This window comes from Haliotis rubra, unplaced genomic scaffold (genome assembly GCF_003918875.1).
Source record: "Haliotis rubra isolate DU_JTF1 unplaced genomic scaffold, ASM391887v1 Scf160, whole genome shotgun sequence".
In the NCBI taxonomy this organism is placed as follows: domain Eukaryota; kingdom Metazoa; phylum Mollusca; class Gastropoda; order Lepetellida; family Haliotidae; genus Haliotis; species Haliotis rubra.
In genome coordinates, this window is record NW_025765559.1 from 905,479 (window position 1) to 927,686 (window position 22,208).

The following is a 22,208-nucleotide window of genomic DNA, read 5'->3' on the forward strand; positions in this document are numbered from 1 at the left end:
TTACGCCGCACTCAGCAATATTCCAGCTATATGGCAGTGGTCTGTAAATAATCGAGTCTGGACCAGACAATCCAATGATCAACAGCATGAGCATCGATCTGCGCAATTGGGAACCGATGACAAGGTTGGTTGGTTGGTTGGTTGGTTAACGCTGCTCTCAGCAATATTTCAGCTACATAGCAGTGGTCTGTAAATAATCAAGTCTGGACCAGACAATCCAGTGATCAACAGCATGAGCATCTATCTACACAAGTGGGATACGATGACATGTGTCAACCAAGTCAGCGAGTCTGACCACCCGATCCCACTAGTCACCTCTTACAACAAGCATGGGTTGCTGAAGACCAATTCTAACCAGCATCTTCATGTGTACATGGCAAGGACCCAAGTTTGATTCCCCAAAGGGCTGAACTAAATGAATGAGGCTCATTTCTGGTGTGACCCTGGTGTATTGTGAAGGGTATGTTATTATGATTATGGTGTACCGATGCCCGATTAACCTGTTAACCCCATACTCCAATGTCCCCCAACTCATTTATAACAAATGTAGGGAAATAATAAACATGAATGACATTTTCAGTTTTTCATCTATTGATAAGTAAGCATATTTTCCTGAGATATAATCACCAGACAAAAGGATTGTTTTTCTCAATATCTTAAAAATTTCTGATGAACTGCATGAATCTATTAATTGTCGTAGATGACATTTTGATATACTGTTTGTTTTGTTTAACACAGCATGTAATTCTATGATGTCTGTAGACGAACCAGAGATGGGAGTGAGTGAGTGAGTTTGGTTTTACGCCGCTTTTGGCAATATTTCAGCAATATCATGGCGGGGGACACAAGAAAGGCGCTTCACACATTGTGCCTATGTGGGGAATCGAACCCGGGTCTTCGGCGTGATGAGCCAACACTTTAACCACTAGGCTAACCCACCGCCCTGAACCAGTGATGGATCTTGTGAGCATGTAACTGAACAAGCAATGGGCCGAAACATCCCAGTCCATGAAGTCGCCACTTACAACATGCATAGGATGCATAGCTTCAACAGGAATCAGGATTCTCTAAACGGTTCTGACATTAGAATTAGTTTGGGGCATGTTGGTATAGTGTCTTGCGAAATATTCATCTCACAACAACTTTGAATGTGTGTAGTTGAAACATGGTACATGATGCGATCACACGTGTGATGGGACGTACCTTGAGGAGTCACACATGGCAAACAGGGGTCGCTTTCCACCGAAGGAGTCAATATCTGCAAACACTGCAACAAATTTCAAATCTTGAACCATTTACAACAAAGTGCTTATTATTCTGACAGAGTTGTCGTATGACATGCATCATTGTGAGGTGAGGTGAGGTGACATTGGGTTTAACGTCGTGCTTGAGAATATTTCGCTCATATGACGACATGCATGCGTGTGTATGTGTATGTGCGGCTGCTTGTACTAGCCCAGACTGAAGCTGGTTTTATAGTGCTAGCCCACTGAGATACCATGACACAGTATGGCGTTAATACCCCACTCAGACACATTATACTGACTCCGAGCCGACCAGTCCTTGTTGTACCCATTAATGCCGAGAGCCAGGCAGGGACCAACAAGTTCCATATTTTAACGTCTTTTGGTATGACGCGGCTGGGGATCAAACCCGCAACCTTCCTCTCTCCTGGGGGACGCTCTAACCACTACACCTTGGAGGCGGTCCCCATCATTGTAAGGACTTATCTGGAGTGGAGATAGGGGAGGATTTCCTACTGGGTCTAAATATGTTTTCAATGAACTCTTTCAACATTATCAATTTTCATTTCAACATAAGCTTTTCAGAGCTTTCATTTTTTATGAAACTCAATCCCTCATTCCAAACTAAGAATATCAAGAGGTCCCCCTTATTCAGCTGTGCAACACAGGCCGACTGAGGAGGAGATGGGTAGATCAAACATATCAGTCAGTATCTTCTTGTCCGTGCCACATTGAAGGCTTAGGGACCGATCATAACTTATGGCAAGGGGGGTGGTGGGTGGGGGTTGTGATGATTTTTATGGAGAAGCATGTACAATGAGAATGCCCACCCCCACCACCCTAAAATTTATGTCCAAAGTAAGTCACTCTCCCTGCATGTCATGTACAAAATCAATGCCCCCGCCTAATTTTTAAGCGTTTTTATGTGCAAAATTGCTGGTCACACCCCTACTTCCCAAGTACACGTGCACAAAATTGAGGACCCCACAACCACCTCCCGAGAACAAAATGGGTGACCCCCTTAAAATCATTATCACACACCCCATCATTAATTATGAACGGTCCCTTAAATTGGGGGAAACCAAGATGATACTTCTTTCAAAATATTTTGTTTTGTTTGTAAAAATCCTGCTAATTTGAACAACTCCACACACATGGTACAGACACAAAGTAACATCCAAGGTAATTCTGTATTAGAAGTTTATCACTGTTGAAAGGGTTGCCATGGTGACTAGTATTTCATGTTTAATTACAGTTAAGAGCGACATCAGGAACACATTTTCAAAAACAAAACTGTGCTGCTACAAGCCAATAATTACATGTTCATGTCTGTGAGACAATAATCTGGTTGAATGTTTAACAGATAGGCTTAACATTCATTACACACACATTAAAAGTAATTTCAAAACTTAAAGGAGAATACGAGTGAATCGCAATAATTTGCTGGGTGAAAGATAAAGTCATTAGAAACATATTCCAAAATTTTCAATTAAAAATTATGTATAATTATGTTTTAATTGCGAAAACAGTTTCTATAAATCCGCCATATTGCCAAAGACCAAGCGCTACAGTAGTACAAATCGTGTTGTTTCTGTCGTTTTGTAAATGGTACGATGGTGTATTCTGTTGCCTGGGGATGCACGGAATCATTGAACAATGGAAAGCCACCATTTCTTCCGTTTTCCAAGTAAAGAGACAGACTTAGGCAGGAGAAAAGCTCCGATCATTCCGAGTCGGACGCATATGAAAGAGACAAGCACACATGGGGCATACAAATCCCAAAGCTAGGCTGAAGAAGGAAGAATTACCCACGAGATTCATTTATACTCCATCATTCCCTGTTACAGCTTACTGTCAGAGGTATTTTAAACATAAATTAAATCAAGTACGATTGCCAGTCGAATTGCCCCACTGCAAATTGCCCCAGGAAATTTGGTCAAATTGCCCCGGAGTTTTGGTCAAATTGCCCCAGTGGGGTAGTTAAAATGCCCCAATTTATTTAAAATGATTAAATATAGGCCATAAATGCATAGTTTTGTCAACTTTGATATTCTGTTCTTCTGATGGAACATTTATCAGAAATATTACTTCTTAAAAACTTTTATATGAAGAATATAATATCAAATTTGACAAAACCTATGCATTTACGGCATATATTTAATTATCTTAAATAAATTTGACCAAATTAGAATGAATGACCAAATTTGCTGGGGCATTTTGTAGCTGGGGCAGTTCCACTGGTACCCATGAGATATATATTATCAAAATCAGTAAGAGATTTCACATGAGCTTGAAAATGTTTCGCTATGACGTTCTTTTCGGTTTGGAGCCCTAAATGCTGCAGACTACCCGAATCATTGCCAAATACAACGGCAAATCATGCAGTACTTGTTGCTTTCATTGTTTTCCATTTTTTCCAACTACGTATGTCGGCATCAGACTCGCTATTTGTCAGTAGTGTGTGCCGTGAAAGTTGTTCTGTGTTCACATTGGCTGACAAGATGCCATTCTAAGGCTATGACCGAGTACCATAACTATTTCCAAAACCAAACACTGGGGAAACATACATTGTCCTGACTAGTGTTTTATAATTCACCAGTGTTCGGGGAAGAACTTATCTGCTTCGCGAATATTATCTCTGCTCGACCAGGCTGGGATTTTGTGTGGAGACTCGCTACGTTATTAATGAGAACTAGGATCCTAAATCTTTTTCAACAAAATAACTCCAGTGTAATTTTTGTAGCAGATAATTTCTATTTTCCCCCGTCTGAAGCATAATTATTGTGTTTTTAAATCCTAGACACCCTACAATCATCCATTTGACACAAAAGGAATTGCACTCACATTCAAAAAATATAATTCTTAGGGACTGGTCATATACTTATAGGGGTGGTTTTGCTGGTTGGAACTGTATCACATTTTGCTGTCAAAAAGTATTCTTGTTAAATGATATGGTACATTTTTTAATTTATTTTGAACTCAAGCGGTGCCTCCGTTTCGCTGGATTCTTCTTCTTCATCTTCACTGGAAGATTGTCTTGCAAGATGTAAAATCGGATCGTATTGATACAGTCTAATATCCATTTCAGAAATGACATCAGGAACACCTTTTACTGCTTCAGAATCGGTGGACACTGTTAAGTTGTGAGGTAAAATCAAAGAGACAGACATCAGCAACAGGCACATATGATGTCATGTCACATGATACCCCCTCTGCTCATTAACTGTCGGGTGTTTCCGCAAAAGGCGGAAATACGAGTACGTTTTTTGTGGTTTTATTGCTATTTTACAAACTTTTTGTTCAATTTTAATCACGGAAGGTGACTTTTAGAATTTCCTTTACAACATATCAAAGTTTTGTTTTCGTTCGATTCTCCTTTAAATGTGGTATTGCACAAGGAAAACATCTCTACAAAGGGAGATAACTCATTACCTGGTTCAGGTGTTGGTAAAACCCGTAGTATCCTCACTGGTCCCTGTCGGAGCGACACCACTTCCTGTGCCTCTCCATTGCTCTGAAGATGAAAAAAACTCCATAAAATTCAAGCAAACAAATCTCCTTGATCTATGTTCTATGAGTTTAAACATGATAAAGAGTTGCTCATGCAAAATTGTAGTCCTATAGCTAGATTCCTATTATCCAAGCAACACTTCACTTCCAAACCATTGTTGGGCTGTAGCAGCAAGATGGACAGAAGGCAAGACTTTACCAGACACACTACTGGGCCTAGATTTTTAAGCTCTCTTAGCAAGATAAGATAGTAACATTAACTTAGTGCCATAGTGCTTAACATTAACTACCCTGGACTCAGTCTTGATGATGATAGTGCTAATAGATGCAAATTGTATTAACTCTCGACTCCATGGGTTCAAAAAATATATATCTGATAATATCCTTAATAGCAGTGAAACCTAATTGATATTCTCTTGTCGTAAGTGAAATGGGGTGCTAGTGGTTAAAGTGTTCACTTGTTACACTGAATACACAGGTTTGACTTGACACAATGTGTGAAGCCCATTCCTGTTGTTCCTCGCCATGATATTGCTGGAACATTGCTAAAGAAGTGTAAACCCATCCTCACTCACTGATAAGAATAGACCTAAAAACTTCAAAATTAGGACAGGCCATTTCCCATGTCCTTCGTGCAATCACAAATTTTCTGTTTCTGAGCATGTTTAATGTCATGCTGTCATGTGAAGAGAGTCACATGTCACCAGTCTGGTCACAGCTGAAAATGGAGCATGTTGGAAGGAACATTTGTGTCCAGTAAGTTTCGATTTCATTTCTGCAAAATTTCCAGAACAAAAGTGGTCAAGAAATTGTCCCATGAGCCCATGAATAAACCTGTCATTAAGATCGAGCAGAGTATACTTAGTGTTCACCTGATGCAACCTCCCATGAAGGTTTTCTCAGAACTCATAAAAAGTAATCCTGTCAGAGTGAATTATTAAAATCTAAATATTTTAGATATTTAAATACTTACCTTACCATAGGTCTTATGCATATTACCTCAAGCTCCGCTTAAAGAGATCAGACAGTCGTTGATTCGCCATTCTATAGAACGGCCACCTCGTATCGACGAGTGTACAGGCAACGGAAGTGACGTGATCTCCCCTCCCGCGCAAGCGCGGTCCATCCAAAATCACTTTTACTGACCAGGTCCGAAGAGCCCAGAGAGGGGAGGAGCATCCAGCGTTGGGAGGGAGTTACCGCCCTATGGTAAGGTAAGCATTTAAATATCTAAAATATTTAGATTTTAATAAATTTTAACTTACCTTACCATAGGTCTTATGCATATGGATTCGACAGTAGGACGGCGGTGTCGGGCTCCAGAGGACCGGCCCCATTTAAAACCAACATGCCAAGGGAAAACCAGAAGAAACTACTGAATCGCCAGACTGTCGTGAGGAGGCGCCTGGAACAGGAGACAGATAGTAACTAAAGGCAACCCTAAGGAAAACAAATACACCCAAAGTGTAAGTTAACCTGAAGACCAGAAGGTAAGAAGAAGTAGTTACCTAATGGGCGGTAGGACGGGTGAGTTGCTGAGCAACCACCAGTGGACCAAACGATTGAAGACCTTCCACGCCCCTCGACGCCAAATCCCATGCAGGTAATGACTAGCGAAGACAGTAGAGGACTTCCAAAAACAACCCTCCATGATGGCTGGAACGGTGCAGTTTCTGTGGAGAGCCATGGTGGATGCCAGAGCCCTAATCTCTGGCGCGGATTATTGGCTGTAGGATGAGGCAGATCTTGGCGCATCGTGAGGGCGGTCAGGATGGTAGTATCGGAGCCAGAGCGCAAGCGTGATTCTTATTAACTTCACCTTTGGCCACAGAAGACAACGGATGAACAGTCTCTACTTGAGACTGCCTCCTGAAGAAGATGACTTGGCAATATAAATCTTAAGTGCCCTCACGGGACAAAGCAGCTGTTCCTCAGCGCCGTGGAGGTCCTAGAATGGAAGACAAAGGAGGGATGGAGAAGATCCTATCCGGGTTGTCCCCGCAGCTGGTTCTGGCCACGAAATCCAAAGCAGTCCGAGATGAACAAGACCATGCCGTGACTGCTCAAAACGCACCCTGGTGACATCCAATGCGCGGATCTCACTAACCCTAGCTGCTGTGGCCAGGGCCAAGAGAAAGGCTGTCTTCCTGGAGAGGTTCTCAAAAGAAGCCGGTCCAAGGGCTCATAAGGGGACCTCTCAGATGATCTAAGAATCCATCGCTTAGGTCCCAAGCCGGAGGACGGAGCTTTGCCTTCTGGTCCTCCAGCTTAAACGCTTTGAGGACGGGCGGCGAGTTCTGGCACCTTGGAAATCTTTTTTGTCGCGACTTGACCGCCAGAACGGAGTTAAGAGCCGATAAATAAGTTCCTATAGTGTTGCCCTTTGAGACGCCGGGACTTCGAAGAAAGAGAAGGAACTCTGCTATAAACTGAGGAGAAGCCTTCAACGGGTCCTTGGACTTCTGTGCACAAAACTTCTCAAAAGAAACCCACTTATCATCATAGAGTGATCTTGTGGAGACTTCGATGAGCACAAGCAATAACCTTGGCGACACCCGCGGAGAAGCCCTTGGCCTTCAGCCTTTTGCAGATGATCCAACCGCACAGATGAAACCGAAGTCGGATCGATGCCACTGTCGACTGTGGGGATGCCTGAGCAGGTGAGGCCAGTCTGGTAACTGTTATGGACTTCTTTCGGCAGACGGGGCGAGATCTGGAACCAGGTTCTGGCTGGCCACCAAGGCGACGACAAAAGCAGACTTAATCGCTCTCTGTCCGCTGACCTTTGCTATTACCGCTGGCAACAGAACTGGTGGTGGAAAGGCGTACACGTCCAGACCCTCCCACGACAAGGACATGGCGTCGACCGCCCATGCCGCTGGATCTGGAATCGGAGACACGTACAACGGCAGCTGTGTGTTGAAGCGAGTCGCAAACAGGTCGATCAGAGGGCGGCCGTGACTGTGACAAAGAAGTTTGAACGCTTCTGGATGTAGCATCCACTCTGTTGGAGACGGTTTGCCCGGCCTTGAGAGAGCCGCCTGCCAAAACGTTCTTGCACCCTGGGATGTGTCGGGCTCTGGCGCTGATGCCATTGTCGTCCAGGAGACTGGCCAGCTGGAACGTCTGCTCCAACAACTGTTTGGACCTGGTCGTTCCCTGATTGTGAATCAACCACACCACCGTGGAATTGTCCGACGCTATCAGGAGCCTGGTGTTCCGCAACAGAGGCACCCAGTGTCGAACCGCTAAAATGACTGCTTGCAGCTCCAAGTTGTTGATGTGCCATCCTAGCTCGGTGCCTGACCACAGCCCGAGGTGGTCTGGTCGCTGAGGTGAGCACCCCAACCTTGAAGAGACGCGATCTACTTAACAGTTCGTGATCGTGAACAAACTCTGTCAAGGAGACTCCTGCGCAGACGTTCGACTCGACAGTCCACCAACGGAGGTAAGCGTGGAGATGCAGGGGCAAAAGGAACCTCATCTGAAGGTCGTCCGCCTGGATGTAAGGCAACAGGAAGCGCTGTAACGGGCCAAGCATCAAGTTTAACCTCTGAGCCAAGTCCTGGGCTGAGGTGAGGAGACCTAAGAGGGACTGCCACTCCCTGAGCACGAAGCGGCTGGGATAGACCTCGGTTGGCTTAAACTGACAATCTTTCTCCAGCGATCTAGCGGAATCCTGACAAGGTCGCAATGTGTCAGGAAGAGGCCTCCTATAAACGTCAGTTCCTGGACGGCTCCAGGTGGGATTTGTCTATGTTGATAATCCATCCCAGTTGCTGCAAGAGATGAATGGCAAAGTGCATCTGTTTGCGGAAGCAACTGAGGGTCGAGGGTGGTTCATGAGACAGTCGCCTATATAAGGGTCAAGTCGATGCCCCTGAGATGGAGGAACCGGGTGATCGGCGAGGTAATCCGGTAAAAGCCACGGGCCGTGGAAATTCCAAATGGAAGCACTTTCCACTGGTAGTGGGGACCCGCTGAAAAAGAACCTCAGGTACTTTCTGTGACGGTGGTAAATGGGCACATGCAGGTAGGCATCCTGAAGGTCGAGGCTGGCCAACCAGACCCTGGGCGCAAGCTTGGCTCAGAAGCTGTTCCAGGGACACCATGCGCGGAAGTGAGGCGGTTCAAAGATAAAGGTGGTTGAAAACTGCCATGTTGTGAATCATGCGTAGTTCCCCTGAGTCCTTCTTGGGAACCAGGAAGATTGGTGAGTAGAACCCCGGGACTGTCGGGGTCTAGCACTGTCTCTATAGCTTGTTTGGCGTAACAGAGTGTGGATGCTGTCTGCTAGCAGTAACTGTTGGTCTGGAGCATACACACGCGACTGGGGCGTTGAAGTCAGAGGCGCGACATGGCGCATTGGCAGTTTGTAACCCGGTCCTGAGAATGTTGGTGATAAACGGGTCTTCCAGGATTGTCCAATTGGGCCAGAAGATCCCCAGTCTCCGCCTACTGGAGTAGGATCGAACCGCACGACTGGGGCGGGAGGTCCCAATCGTGTTGGGTCGCAACTTCAGCGGCATCGGTAAGGCGCCTCCCCTACCTTCTGCCGGGCGTCGAAGGGGTCCCGGGACGATCCTGCTGACGGGCGCTGAAAAACAGGTTCGGATCTGCCACGCCACGCCCCTTCTGCCAGAGGCGCCGCCGGACGGAGTCTCTTCGACGCAACGGCGCTTCCTCTACCCCTTGCAGATGATCTGCCACGAAGGCCGAACTCAAAGCTTGAACGTAGAGACAAAGAAAACCTCCGTATTGGTAAGCTCTGCGTGTTCCTTATACACCTCGAATGCCGCCATTAAAGAGGAAACGAGACGCTAAAAGGGGCTCTTAACAGTTTCCCTTTAAACTCTTCCTGCCAAGAACAGGGCTCCAGGAAACCCATCCAACCAACAACCGCGTTGTCATGGCCAGAGCAGCCGGAGTGCGCCAGCAAATCATGCAACACCTTGCCCTGCCATTGAAACAGGGTGGTAAGATGTTCTAACCTTGACGTGTTGTCTTCCGGTCAGATCCCAAGCAGCAGCCGGTTGCCGGGGCTAACGCTGATACCGGCTTCAACATCCGCTTTGAGTTCTGCATCAATGGCCAACATCTTGGAGTCCTGCACTCGGTAGGATGCCTGTGGGGAAGCCGATAAGCGCTTGAGGGACTCGTCATGAGCCGCGCCTCCATCGGCAAAATCCAAACTATGAATCTTGTAATCCCCTTTGCGTGACTTAGGAGCCTTTATCGTGGTATTGAGAGACAAAGTAGCAAAATCAGCGTCCAAAGAAGCCACAGCATCGGCCACCATCGGGTGAGGCGGGAGGAGTAACTCCGGAGAAGACCGAATAGCCTTCGGGTCGGTCGAACCTGAAGAGGGAGAAGGACAATCCGGCAGTCTGTCAGCAATCCAGTCGAACACAGCAGAGAGAGGGAGGTAGGTGCCCCCATCATCATCATCCTCTTGCAACATTTCCTCATTATAATCGGGAGAAAAATAGCGCTCCTCAGTGTCCTCCCAGGACACGGTAGGAGCAGTAAATCGTTGACCCGAAGCAGCAGGCTTCGGTGGGCGCACCGATGACAATTGAGAAGCAGCACTCAAAGTAACTGTCGGGGAACGTGGACGTCGCGGCGAGCGGCGAACAGGAGGTGACCTTGAACGGACCAACGGTATCGCCTACCACGCGATCGGTGACCGGTGGAGCTCTCTCCCTATCCTTGGAACGCACGGGAGAGCTGAGACCTTGAGTCAGACCGACGACGGGCGAAGAGAAGTATCCGAACTAAGACGAGGACTCCTAGACCCGATGATGCTGCCGAGGAGACCTGGAACGAGATCGTCGAGAACGATGGGAACGCCGGGCGCCCTGACGCCGGGAACGCTTCTTCCATTAACTGACGCTGTGGTTCTCTCTCTAGACACTGTAGCCTTCCTGGGGATACGGTAGTCTGCCAAAGCGCCGGAGTTGGCGCTGGCGCTGGCGCTGGCCGGTACAGGTCGGGCATGGTATCGGGCGGCCGGCGTCCCGATATGGGCCGGGCGAGGCATCGACGCTGGTTGAATCAACAAGTCAGCAACTGGAGAATCAAAGTGCCACAGGCGCCGCAGCGCGAGGGACAAAGCTAGGCAACGGCGCTGGAACGGTGCTATTTAATCCGCAGCTGCCGCAAAAGGAGCGTCCGAAGCAACTTCTGAACCTCCGGATGCGACAAAGCGTCCGGGTGGGATAGGTCAACAAAGGCGTCAGACGAGCGCTTGGCTTCAGGCGTCAGCAAACGAGGCGCAGGGGTGGACGGCTGATCTATCACAGGAGAAGAGCGTCCGACCGGGCGCACGAGGGGAGAAGACCGAGTCCACAGAAGAAACAGGGGAAGACATTTTCCCTTCCGCTGTGACAAGCGCTTCTTCTTAGCGCTGAGGTAGGCCTTGAAATCTGCGACGGACAGCTGGAGTACAAAAGTGACAGCGCTCGTCAATGGAACAGGCAACAGTCGCACAGTCTGGGCACCAGGGGTGTGGGTCCTTGGCAGACTTCTGCACCTTGCAGATGCAACAAAACTGCCGGGTCATGCACACCAAAAGCTGTAACACACAAATGTGAAACGTAAAAAACCTAGAAACAACCCCTGCAGACGAAAAAATGGAAGCACCCCTCCCACAAGAATGGGCACGCCCAAGTAAGTGGGACAGTCGTGTAAACAACCAAGATGGCTGCCCCACACTGAGTCTAAAAAGCTGAAAAACACACACAATTTAGGCAAGAAAAAGAAGGTACACAAAACAAGCATGAAACAGAAGGTGGAAGAACCCTAGAGGTATCAAAACACCCAAACATGCCACGTGGAAAAAACTCGGAACGTGGGGACACACCCCAAGCCGAAGTGAAAAACATAAACACGAGGTAGCCAGGTAAGTGAAGTTACTTGTAAATTATGTTCTTCACCCACAGAGAAGAGACATAAGATAGAAAAACATACATACCAATAACTTTAATATCTGAAATCTATTAGTAAGTGTCTGAAAACTTAGCGAAACAAAAACGTCTGACAAGCAAGACGCTTGAAGTAAAAGTGATTTTGGATGGACCGCGCTTGCGCTGGAGGGGAGATCACGTCACTTCCGTTGCCTGTACACTCGTCGATACACGAGGTGGCCGTTCTATAGAATGGCGAATCAACGACTGTCTGATCTCTTTAGGCGGAGCTTGAGGTAATATGCATAAGACCTATGGTAAGGTAAGTTAAAAATTAATGTGATTCTGATAAACTCAACTCACCGTCACATGCCATATTTGGACGCCGTTACTATAGCCGATGATCAACAACAGCGGAGGACCTCCCGGCTCATTCACGTGGAAGTTGGGGTTGTGAGACAAATCTGAAAGAGACAACATCGGCACTATATTGTTTGATCGGCATTCTAGAAGCTCGTGAGCGTCAAAAATGAAACAAACTTTATGGATGACAACTTGTTTGTTTGTTACATTAAGCGAGGTTTCTATGTAGGTTTCTATGTAGATTCTTACATCCTTATCAAGCTTACAGTGTCAACAAGTGTAAACATGTAAGAATCTACATCGAAACAAACAAATCGTTGTATGTTTCTTTTTTAATCGGCACTATAATTTATATTATTCAACAATGTGATGTAAACATGACCACAATGTCTGAATTCTGTGTCAGAATATGACCTCTTCATCTCAACTACTGAGGACCAGGGCTCTGTTCCACAAAGTGATTGTAGTGCTACGATAGTCGTAAGTCTATGTTAAAGTATGGGAGTTGCGATCGTCCCAGGGTTACAATCGCTTTTGAGGAACGGGGCCCAGACAGTCCTATGGTGTAACAAGGCTGTGTGTAATCACAACGAGTCGAAGATATTGGTCATCTGAACAGGCACTATTAACGCTTTGTGGTACAGCATATATTATAGTGCTAGTTATTTCTCACAAAATGCAGATTGACAGTCAGACCTCAGTAATCGATTGTAATCACACACCTCACCACAAAACTCATGTGGGCCAATAACAGGACACAATCATAACATTGTACAAACCAAACAGGCTCTGAATAATACCACGATGAAGATGATCAAGGAAACTCCATGTTGAGACACACACACAAGCATGTTTTACTAACGTTTAGGACTCAGGATAATGCATTGGTCGTTTATGTCTTGACTTAACATAACAAACCATAAGACTGACTGACTGAGTTTTGGTTTTACGCCGCTTTTAGCTATATTCCAGCAACATCACGGCGGGGGACACCAGAAATGGGCCTCACACATTGCACCCATGTGGGGATTCGAACCCGTGTCTTCGGCTTGACGAGCCAACGCTTTAACCACTAGGCTACCCCAACGCCCACAAAAAATAAGAAGCATACTTAATAAAGTTTAATTTGATGGTTCATTTCTTATGAATATCGATTAGTCTCCCAAACTTGTAGATAATCATGGAATCGACTGACTGATTATTCGATCAATCACTGCAGCACTGCTAAATTGTATAGATCCAGCTGGAGTATTGCTCACTGCTGCATAAAACAACATTCACTCGACGCCTCAGACTACCCAGGCTTCCTTATTTCCTGAAGGTAGAGCTAATTGCACAAGTATGTAAGCAGTAAATTGATTGGTCAAATTCTCAAAGTAATACTCTCCATTTATTGGATAGTTTTTTTAAAGATGTGAATCACATTATCATGATTATGTATGCAAAATCAAACATTCAGGAAAGACAGATGGATGCTGTCTATATACTCAGTACTGATCACTAATATTTCAGTAATATGCTGAGGGAAACAAATAAAGGAACACCACTTCATGGCAGTGTCCCTATATTTATTCACATTTCCTCTCACAGAGCGATTCAAAACTGGAAAATATTAATGGAACACTTGAATATTCCTGTTTTCCATTATTTGTTTCTCTCAGTATATTAAGACGGATAGTAAATAATTAAGTCCAGACAAGACAAAGATGTCATCTATCATACTACAGGCAAATAACTGCTACGTTGTGAACATCCTAATAATAGCCATACCATTCACATCACATCTCTCAAATTTCACCCACAGAATCTTGTCTTTGTCATCTGTCTTCTGTGTACCGCTGTACGCCTACAACAGAAATATACAGCAATAAATATCAGACCAGAAACATCATCCAACATACATTAGTAAGAAAACATTAGTCAGTTGTAAACTTCGGAAATAAGTCTTTTTTTTAAGTGTGAGTCAGATTAACTCACCTGTACCTGGGGAACCACATCAGAAAGCAGGTCCACCACAGACTTGTACCTAAAAGATTAACTCACCTATACCTTTGGTTACCACATCAGCAAGCAGGTCCACCACAGACTTGTCAATGAAGGATTAACTCACCTGTACCTGGGGAACCACATCAGCAATCAGGTCCACCACAGACTTGTCACTGAAGGATTAACTCACCTGTACCTGGGGAACCACATCAGCAATCAGGTCCACCACAGACTTGTCACTGAAGGATTAACTCACCTGTACCTGGGGAACCACATCAGCAATCAGGTCCACCCACCACAGACTTGTCAATGAAGGATTAACTCACCTGTACCTGGGGAACCACATCAGCAATCAGGTCCACCACAGACTTGTCACTGAAGGATTAACTCACCTGTACCTGGGGAACCACATCAGCAATCAGGTCCACCACAGACTTGTCACTGAAGGATTTACTCACCTGTACCTGGGGAACCACATCAGCAATCAGGTCCACCACAGACTTGTCAATGAAGGATTTACTCACCTGTACCTGGGGAACCACATCAGCAATCAGGTCCACCACAGACTTGTCACTGAAGGATTAACTCACCTGTACCTGGGGAACCACATCAGAAATCAGGTCCACCACAGACTTGTCACTGAAGGATTAACTCACCTGTACCTGGGGAACCACATCAGCAATCAGGTCCACCACAGACTTGTCACTGAAGGATTAACTCACCTGTACCTGGGGAACCACATCAGCAATCAGGTCCACCACAGACTTGTCACTGAAGGATTTACTCACCTGTACCTGGGGAACCACATCAGCAATCAGGTCCACCACAGACTTGTCACTGAAGGATTAACTCACCTGTACCTGGGGAACCACATCAGCAATCAGGTCCACCACAGACTTGTCACTGAAGGATTAACTCACCTGTACCTGGGGAACCACATCAGCAATCAGGTCCACCACAGACTTGTCACTGAAGGATTAACTCACCTGTACCTGGGGAACCACATCAGCAATCAGGTCCACCACAGACTTGTCACTGAAGGATTTACTCACCTGTACCTGGGGAACCACATCAGCAATCAGGTCCACCACAGACTTGTCACTGAAGGATTTACTCACCTGTACCTGGGGAACCACATCAGCAATCAGGTCCACCACAGACTTGTCACTGAAGGATTTACTCACCTGTACCTGGGGAACCACATCAGCAATCAGGTCCACCACAGACTTGTCACTGAAGGATTTACTCACCTGTACCTGGGGAACCACATCAGCAATCAGGTCCACCACAGACTTGTCACTGAAGGATTAACTCACCTGTACCTGGGGAACCACATCAGCAATCAGGTCCACCACTGACAGACTTGTCACTCAGGACAGACTTGTCACTGGGGAACCACATCAGCAATCAGGTCACAGACTTGTCCTGAAGGATTTACTCACCTGTACCTGGGGAACCACATCAGCAATCAGGTCCACCACAGACTTGTCACTGAAGGATTTACTCACCTGTACCTGGGGAACCACATCAGCAATCAGGTCCACCACAGACTTGTCACTGAAGGATTTACTCACCTGTACCTGGGGAACCACATCAGCAATCAGGTCCACCACAGACTTGTCACTGAAGGATTAACTCACCTGTACCTGGGGAACCACATCAGCAATCAGGTCCACCACAGACTTGTCACTGAAGGATTTACTCACCTGTACCTGGGGAACCACATCAGCAATCAGGTCCACCACAGACTTGTCACTGAAGGATTAACTCACCTGTACCTGGGGAACCACATCAGCAATCAGGTCCACCACAGACTTGTCAATGAAGGATTAACTCACCTGTACCTGGGAAACCACATCAGCAATCAGGTCCACCACAGACTTGTCACTGAAGGATTTACTCACCTGTACCTGGGGAACCACATCAGCAATCAGGTCCACCACAGACTTGTCACTGAAGGATTAACTCACCTGTACCTGGGGAACCACATCAGCAATCAGGTCCACCACTGACATGTCACTGGGGAACCACATCAGAAATCAGGTCCACCACAGACTTGTCACTGGGGAACCACATCAGCAATCAGGTCCACCACACTCTCCACCACAGACATGTCAATTAAGGATTAACTCACCTGTACCTGGGGAACCACATCAGCAATCAGGTCCATCACACTCTCCACCACAGACATGTCAATTAAGGATTAACTCACCTGTACCTGGGGAACCACATCAGCAATCAAGTCCACCACAGACTTATCACCATGGACCCCTCCATTAACGCGATAGGTAATGTTATCGGTATCGAGATTATGAACGCTAATTGACATTTGTCATTTTTTATATATTTTCGGTTGACTGATGTTTTATCTACAAATCTGTCGCACATAGTCGCAACCCGTTCAACACGATCACAATATACAAACCATTGTCAAACGTTTACTTAGGACAATCTTAACTAGTTTAAATATTAAAAACTATTTAGGAATTTCGGAACTGAGATCAGTAATATCATTTTAACCAAAACATCTGTCACTTCTATTCATTTGTATACACGATAACAATAAGTTTTTCCACTTTTAAAAAGCGCAGTGTGTGGCTGTAGTTGCAGGTGAAGGTACACACACACGCCACTTCCAGAAAATATGCAAATGACTTTATGGTTGTTTGCAGGATTACTCTTGACGCAAGTAAGTTTGATTCATGCAAGATGCAATGCATGTAGAGGTCATATTAGTTTCAAAATGTTCCAGAACTCACTGCAAAGATGAATACTTTAACATTTCTAAAATTAGCCATGACATCCTCCAAAATAAATCACTTTTTCAAATGCGATTAATTGTTTTACGTAATTTGCATATGTAAACAACCGACCCTGGGTGTGGTGTTTCTTCCCGAGAAACCTGTTTATTCAAGACTGTCAAGTAACCACCACGCTTGGTGATTTTACGGGACGCTTTAATCACCCCGCGCCGTGTTTGCACCCAATCGAGTTGGTTCCACGGTGATTGAATTAATTAGGGTCAAGCGCTTCAGTTAGTACCGCGGAGCGCACCCGTCTCGCGTACAAGAGACGATAGGCCATCTCGCATACACGTTACGTCTCTGACTGATCACTGAAGGATTAACTCACCTGTACCTGGGGTACCACATCAGCAATCAGGTCCACCACACTCTCCACCACAGACTTGTCACTGAAGGAAGAAACAAACAAATACTGATATAATCATGGCTACAAAATGTCCCTAAGAAGATTTAACAAAGCAGTGATGTTTAAGTGATGCAATACAACTTAGGAGTTGGGTGTACATACTATAGTCTGTCTCACAGTCCCTGAACCACATTATTTTCCCTACTACTACTGTGACTACCTAGCCCTCCCTGCAATGCTAAAGCCCTAAATGAAGCAGTCTAGATTTCTCCAGGTTCAATCTCCCAACTCACTGGGGCTCCTTTTCAATTTAAATGGGTTTATTTGTTACTATCAAAATTATATAAATTATTCAGGGACTAAGCATTGGTCTATGTATACTGCTACAAACATATAATATTTCAGTTATCAGCCGGTTATGTACATCAGCATTTCATTCCAGAAGGACACAGGACTTACACATAAACTGCATTGATAAAAGCCAACATGTCATGTTAAAACAATCAGCTTGAACATAAGGGAGTCCTTGTCACAACTCTTATCATGCTTATGGTGAAAGCTGAAAACTTATGGGGGTCCCCGTAAATGTTATTTTAAAATTTATATCAACAATCATTGTTAAAAGCCCCAGATTTAAACCTTCATAGACAAGATTTATTTGAGATTTAAAAGACACTCAGATGAGAATCTCTATAACTGCTGCTCATTTCAAGTATTATAATTATAACTCTGCACAATGACCTTTGGTTGGTTGGTTGTTTAATGCCGCACTCAGCAATATTCCAGCTTTATGGTGGCAGTCTGTCCATAATCGAGCCTGGACCAGACAATTCAGTGATCAACAGCATGAGCTTCAATCTACACAATTGGGATATGATGGCATGTTTTAACCAAGTCATGTCATCACTGATGTTTCCATGGCTCCATTTTGTATCATTGAAACATCAGTCAGCATCCATATAAGATAGAGTGAGTGAGTTTTAGTTTTAGCAATATTCCAGCAATATCACGGCGGGACACCAGAAATGGGCTTCATACATTGTGCCCATGTGTTGAATCGAACCCGGGTCTTCAGCGTGACAAGCGGACGCTTTAACCACAAGGCTACCCCACCGCCCCATCCATGCAAGAAAGACTCTGTGAGGGAAACCCATTACTGATGATTTATGTGACAAAAATGTGATACAGGTACCAGTTTAACATGTCATGTATGTGGCACATTCACCTGTCATTAGTGTCAGGAACTTAGGCTATATGCCTTACATTGGTAAGGTGGAGATAGTGCACATAATGTCAACACTGCATGAATTTGAAGTTTTAACAGTGTTGATTTCTTCTGTTCCTACTGCCATCTATAATCTCTAAGGGGTGATTATGTCACATGCAGAATGGCTATGTACATGCTATTTTCCACTGTGTACTGTATATTGTGTTTACCATTGTAAAATACACCTTTGAGTTAACCTGGACGTGTTTCATCTAAACCTTGTTGGATGTGATTTTCATATAGTGTTCCATATATAATGATAGTTTATGTGAATTATGTCAGTGTCTAAAACTGGAGACTTCACTTACTGAATACCCCAAAAAGGCCTGCCCTATTACTTCCATTTGATTGACACAAGGGAATGACAGTCATTAAATAACTTGTATTTATGAAAAAAACATACAACCTAGTTTAAAGAGCATGTGAAATATGTTATGCTCGTTCACGCAGTGTCAGTCGGTAATACATCCTTACACAACCGCAAAATGGAGATACTTTATCAGCAAAATGTGATCACGTAAACAACCAACATTAGCACTGGCCAGTGGCATAATTTCTATTCTACCATGACTTCAGTAAACACTGGATTGTGATTGGTTAATTAAACTCATTCAGAGGTATATAATCACGTTATACAGGTCTCTGTTTTCCGTGCGCAATCATACATGGTTTACGGTAATGCACTATTTTTGTCTGCCCACTAACATGGCGGACACCGAACAACCTACCGATGCATCGATAAATTACGGCCATTTTACTGTCGGAAATTACACATATGTCTTTAAAGATGGATTTAGCGATGACGGGCACGACTCACTACTACTTCATGTAAATCACAGCAATAGGTGTTTATACATACAAAAGTACTTTCAAAGCATGGAAACAAATATTCAGTCGAACAAGATCCAAAACATCGCCTCGCTTTCCTAATAAAAATTCAGCAAAACAAATATGTTTACGCTGATTCTATGTTATGTCAGAATAGATCCAGCAATAGACTGCTACAAAATTCCGTGTTAAATTTATTATCAGCTTTCACAACTATATATCGCCACTCGATCTTGATCCGTAACGGAGGATGCATTAACATCGAACGCCGAAGAAATTTTAGATTCTAATGCCTTCCGCATTCACATAAATAAACAGTTGGGTTATCAATTCAAACAAAATGATATTTTGAAATTTGTACTGTTTCAAAATTTAGCGCAGTAAAACACAATTAGATCTACAGAATCTGCAAACCGCTCTGTTTAGTCCAACATATTTTTTTTCTAAATGTATAATATCGCTTGAAAAAGTTATTTAGCTTAGTCATGATCCCTCTTATCCATTACACTGTTTGATTTGATCTAAAGTAGTCTATTAAAGTATAATTAATTACCTTACCGCGGTTTATGCCAGAGGTACACCCTCGCGGTCCTGATCCATCCTTTTCGAAATATCACCACAAATCTGGCTCTTTGTCAACAGACTCTAACATGGATGCCAGCCAATCCGATTCAATTTGAATTCACTACACACTTTGAAGCCACTAGGTCACAAAACACTTTCCAAAATGTAGAAAATAATATCCGTGAGAATCTAATTTGAGTTAATAAAGCACATAACACGAGTGTGTAAGAGTCACCACAGCTGTCGACGCAGACGAGGTGCTGGAATCGCCAAGTTGACAGGGCTAAAAATTCAACAGTATGTAAATTCGTACAACACGGACTCTCGCTACAGCAAAAGCCTCTACTCTTAAATTTTGTACCAGTACCAGTAATTAGATATCAAAGACTATCTCAGTCATACAATCAGGTTAACCTTGGCAAAACTGTCAGTGGCTCCTGTCCTGATCTTCCAAATGTAAACAATGACTTTGAGAAAAGGTCAAGGCCATGAGGTTGCTGCCACTATTCTGGTGGGGAAAGGGTCTACGGTGGAATTTTCAAATGTGAACCAAGCTTTTTGAAACTTATTTGATATATGTTTTCCAACTTATCAGTTAATGATTGGTGATTGATGCATTGAAAACAAAAACGTGATTTGTTATTACTGAATCTGGAGTTTGTTAGTCATTGACGGTTTGCCACCAAACACCCTGTTTCGGGCGATACCCACTTGAGATTGGAATGCGAGGCCGCTTCACGCATTGACTCGTAACCAAAGAAAGAGCTCCACCTGAAATTGTTCATAAAATTGTCATGTAGAATGAGATAGTCCTGATTGTGTTAGAATCAGAGAGAATCTATTATAATAGTTTAATTGTTCATTTAAAACCTCACGCTACGCGTTCGGTTTTAAATGAAATTTAGAGCTATTATAATTTCGTTATATACCTCTGATTTTCCCACACAGTAGGTTTATCTCCTAATTCTTTGTAACTCTGTGCCATGTCTATAAGACGACAAACTTCCACAAAAGATCTAATTAAATACACAGCAAGCTTTACGAAGATTGGGATAAATGTAAACATAGAATAATAAACAGTCATTTCTATTATTAATCACTACAGTAGTACAGACGAAATGGGTACTGTTTGCACCTGTAAGCTTGGGGCCTCACTGATGCGCAGTTAAAACGGGATGTTCTTCTCGGAGAATCGGCGGCCATTTCGATCTACACGATCAAGCCAATTTTGGGGACAAAACATCCACTTGTTACTTTAAAATACTTCGTCCTTACATTTACAGCTGATGTTTTCGTAGGATGTGACGTCACATGTTTTCGTCCCACAATGCAGAACTGTCAGAAAGGGCGGTAACTCTTGTGTATACAAAACTCGTGGGCACACAGGAGATAATACGAAAGCCGTATTTACAATGAAATGTGCGCATTAAAATAATCCCCAATGTTTTTCAGCATCACCCAAAGCAGATATTACTATATAGGTTCATCGTGTATGTTTGAATCTGGAAGTTCAAGCTGCGTCCAGAAAAGATATTCTGGGTGATCGACTTGTGACTCACTGAACTTATTTTAAAAGGAAGTCCTTGAACTATTATTTTCTGATATTGGCCACTTTTCAGATACATTTCACGATACAGGTGTGACGATACAGACATTTCATGATACAGTACGTATCGCGATATCTTGGAAAGATACGATCGATTCGATGCATATCATGACATGATATCTTTAGTTATTTTCTTCAAAAAAGTATATTTTGATAGCAAGTAACAGTGTAAATTTTGACATAACCGTCAATTTTAGTGAAAATTTACAATTTAACGGCCACCAGACTTAATTTTGGTAAATACGAGGCGTTGTGACTGCTTGAGACCGCAGGCATCGAAGGCATTCATATTTTGGCCGTGCGTTATTCCGGTCATTTTCGAAAGCCTACAATCGATGCAACAGAATATCCTGTTGAGCTTTGGTCTTGACCATGTGAGACCAAAGCTCAACAGGATATTCTGTAGGTATGGGAGGAGTGAGTGAGTATGGTTCTACGCCGCTTTTAACGATATTCCAGCAATATCACGGCGGGGGAAAACAGAAATGGGCTTCACACATTGTACCCATGTGAGGAATCGAACCCGGGTCTTCGACGTGACGAGCGGACGCTTTAACCACTAGGCTACCCCACCACCTCAGGTATGGGAGGAAGGAATTGCCGAGGCAGACACCAGTGATTTGTTCCGTTCAGCAGTAGTGGTGTTCCGATTGACATAATCGAAGATTGGTCGCAGTGACCAAACGACCAAGCGATCGATCACATTTTCTCATGAGGCCAAACAAATTTATATGTGTTTAGTGTAACATGAAATTATGAAACAGTGTCGGTAGGTAGGGTTTATA

At 44.2% G+C, this 22,208-nt stretch overlaps 1 protein-coding gene across 1 annotated transcript in view; it reads right to left on the bottom strand.

Annotated features, from left to right (window-relative positions):
* LOC124271425 (BCAS3 microtubule associated cell migration factor-like) overlaps positions 1-21,117 on the bottom strand; it is a 93,736-nt gene extending 72,619 nt beyond the window's left edge. Inside the window, exons 1-6 of the mRNA XM_046706578.1 lie at positions 20,953-21,117; positions 17,141-17,201; positions 13,793-13,868; positions 12,023-12,123; positions 4,677-4,758; positions 1,204-1,267 (exon numbers count right to left, since the gene is read on the bottom strand). Of these exons, the coding sequence (XP_046562534.1) occupies positions 1,204-1,267; positions 4,677-4,758; positions 12,023-12,123; positions 13,793-13,868; positions 17,141-17,201; positions 20,953-21,020 (452 nt within the window). The 5' untranslated portion in view covers positions 21,021-21,117. The remainder of the gene's footprint in view (positions 1-1,203; positions 1,268-4,676; positions 4,759-12,022; positions 12,124-13,792; positions 13,869-17,140; positions 17,202-20,952) is intronic.
* Positions 21,118-22,208: the final 1,091 nt, after the last annotated feature.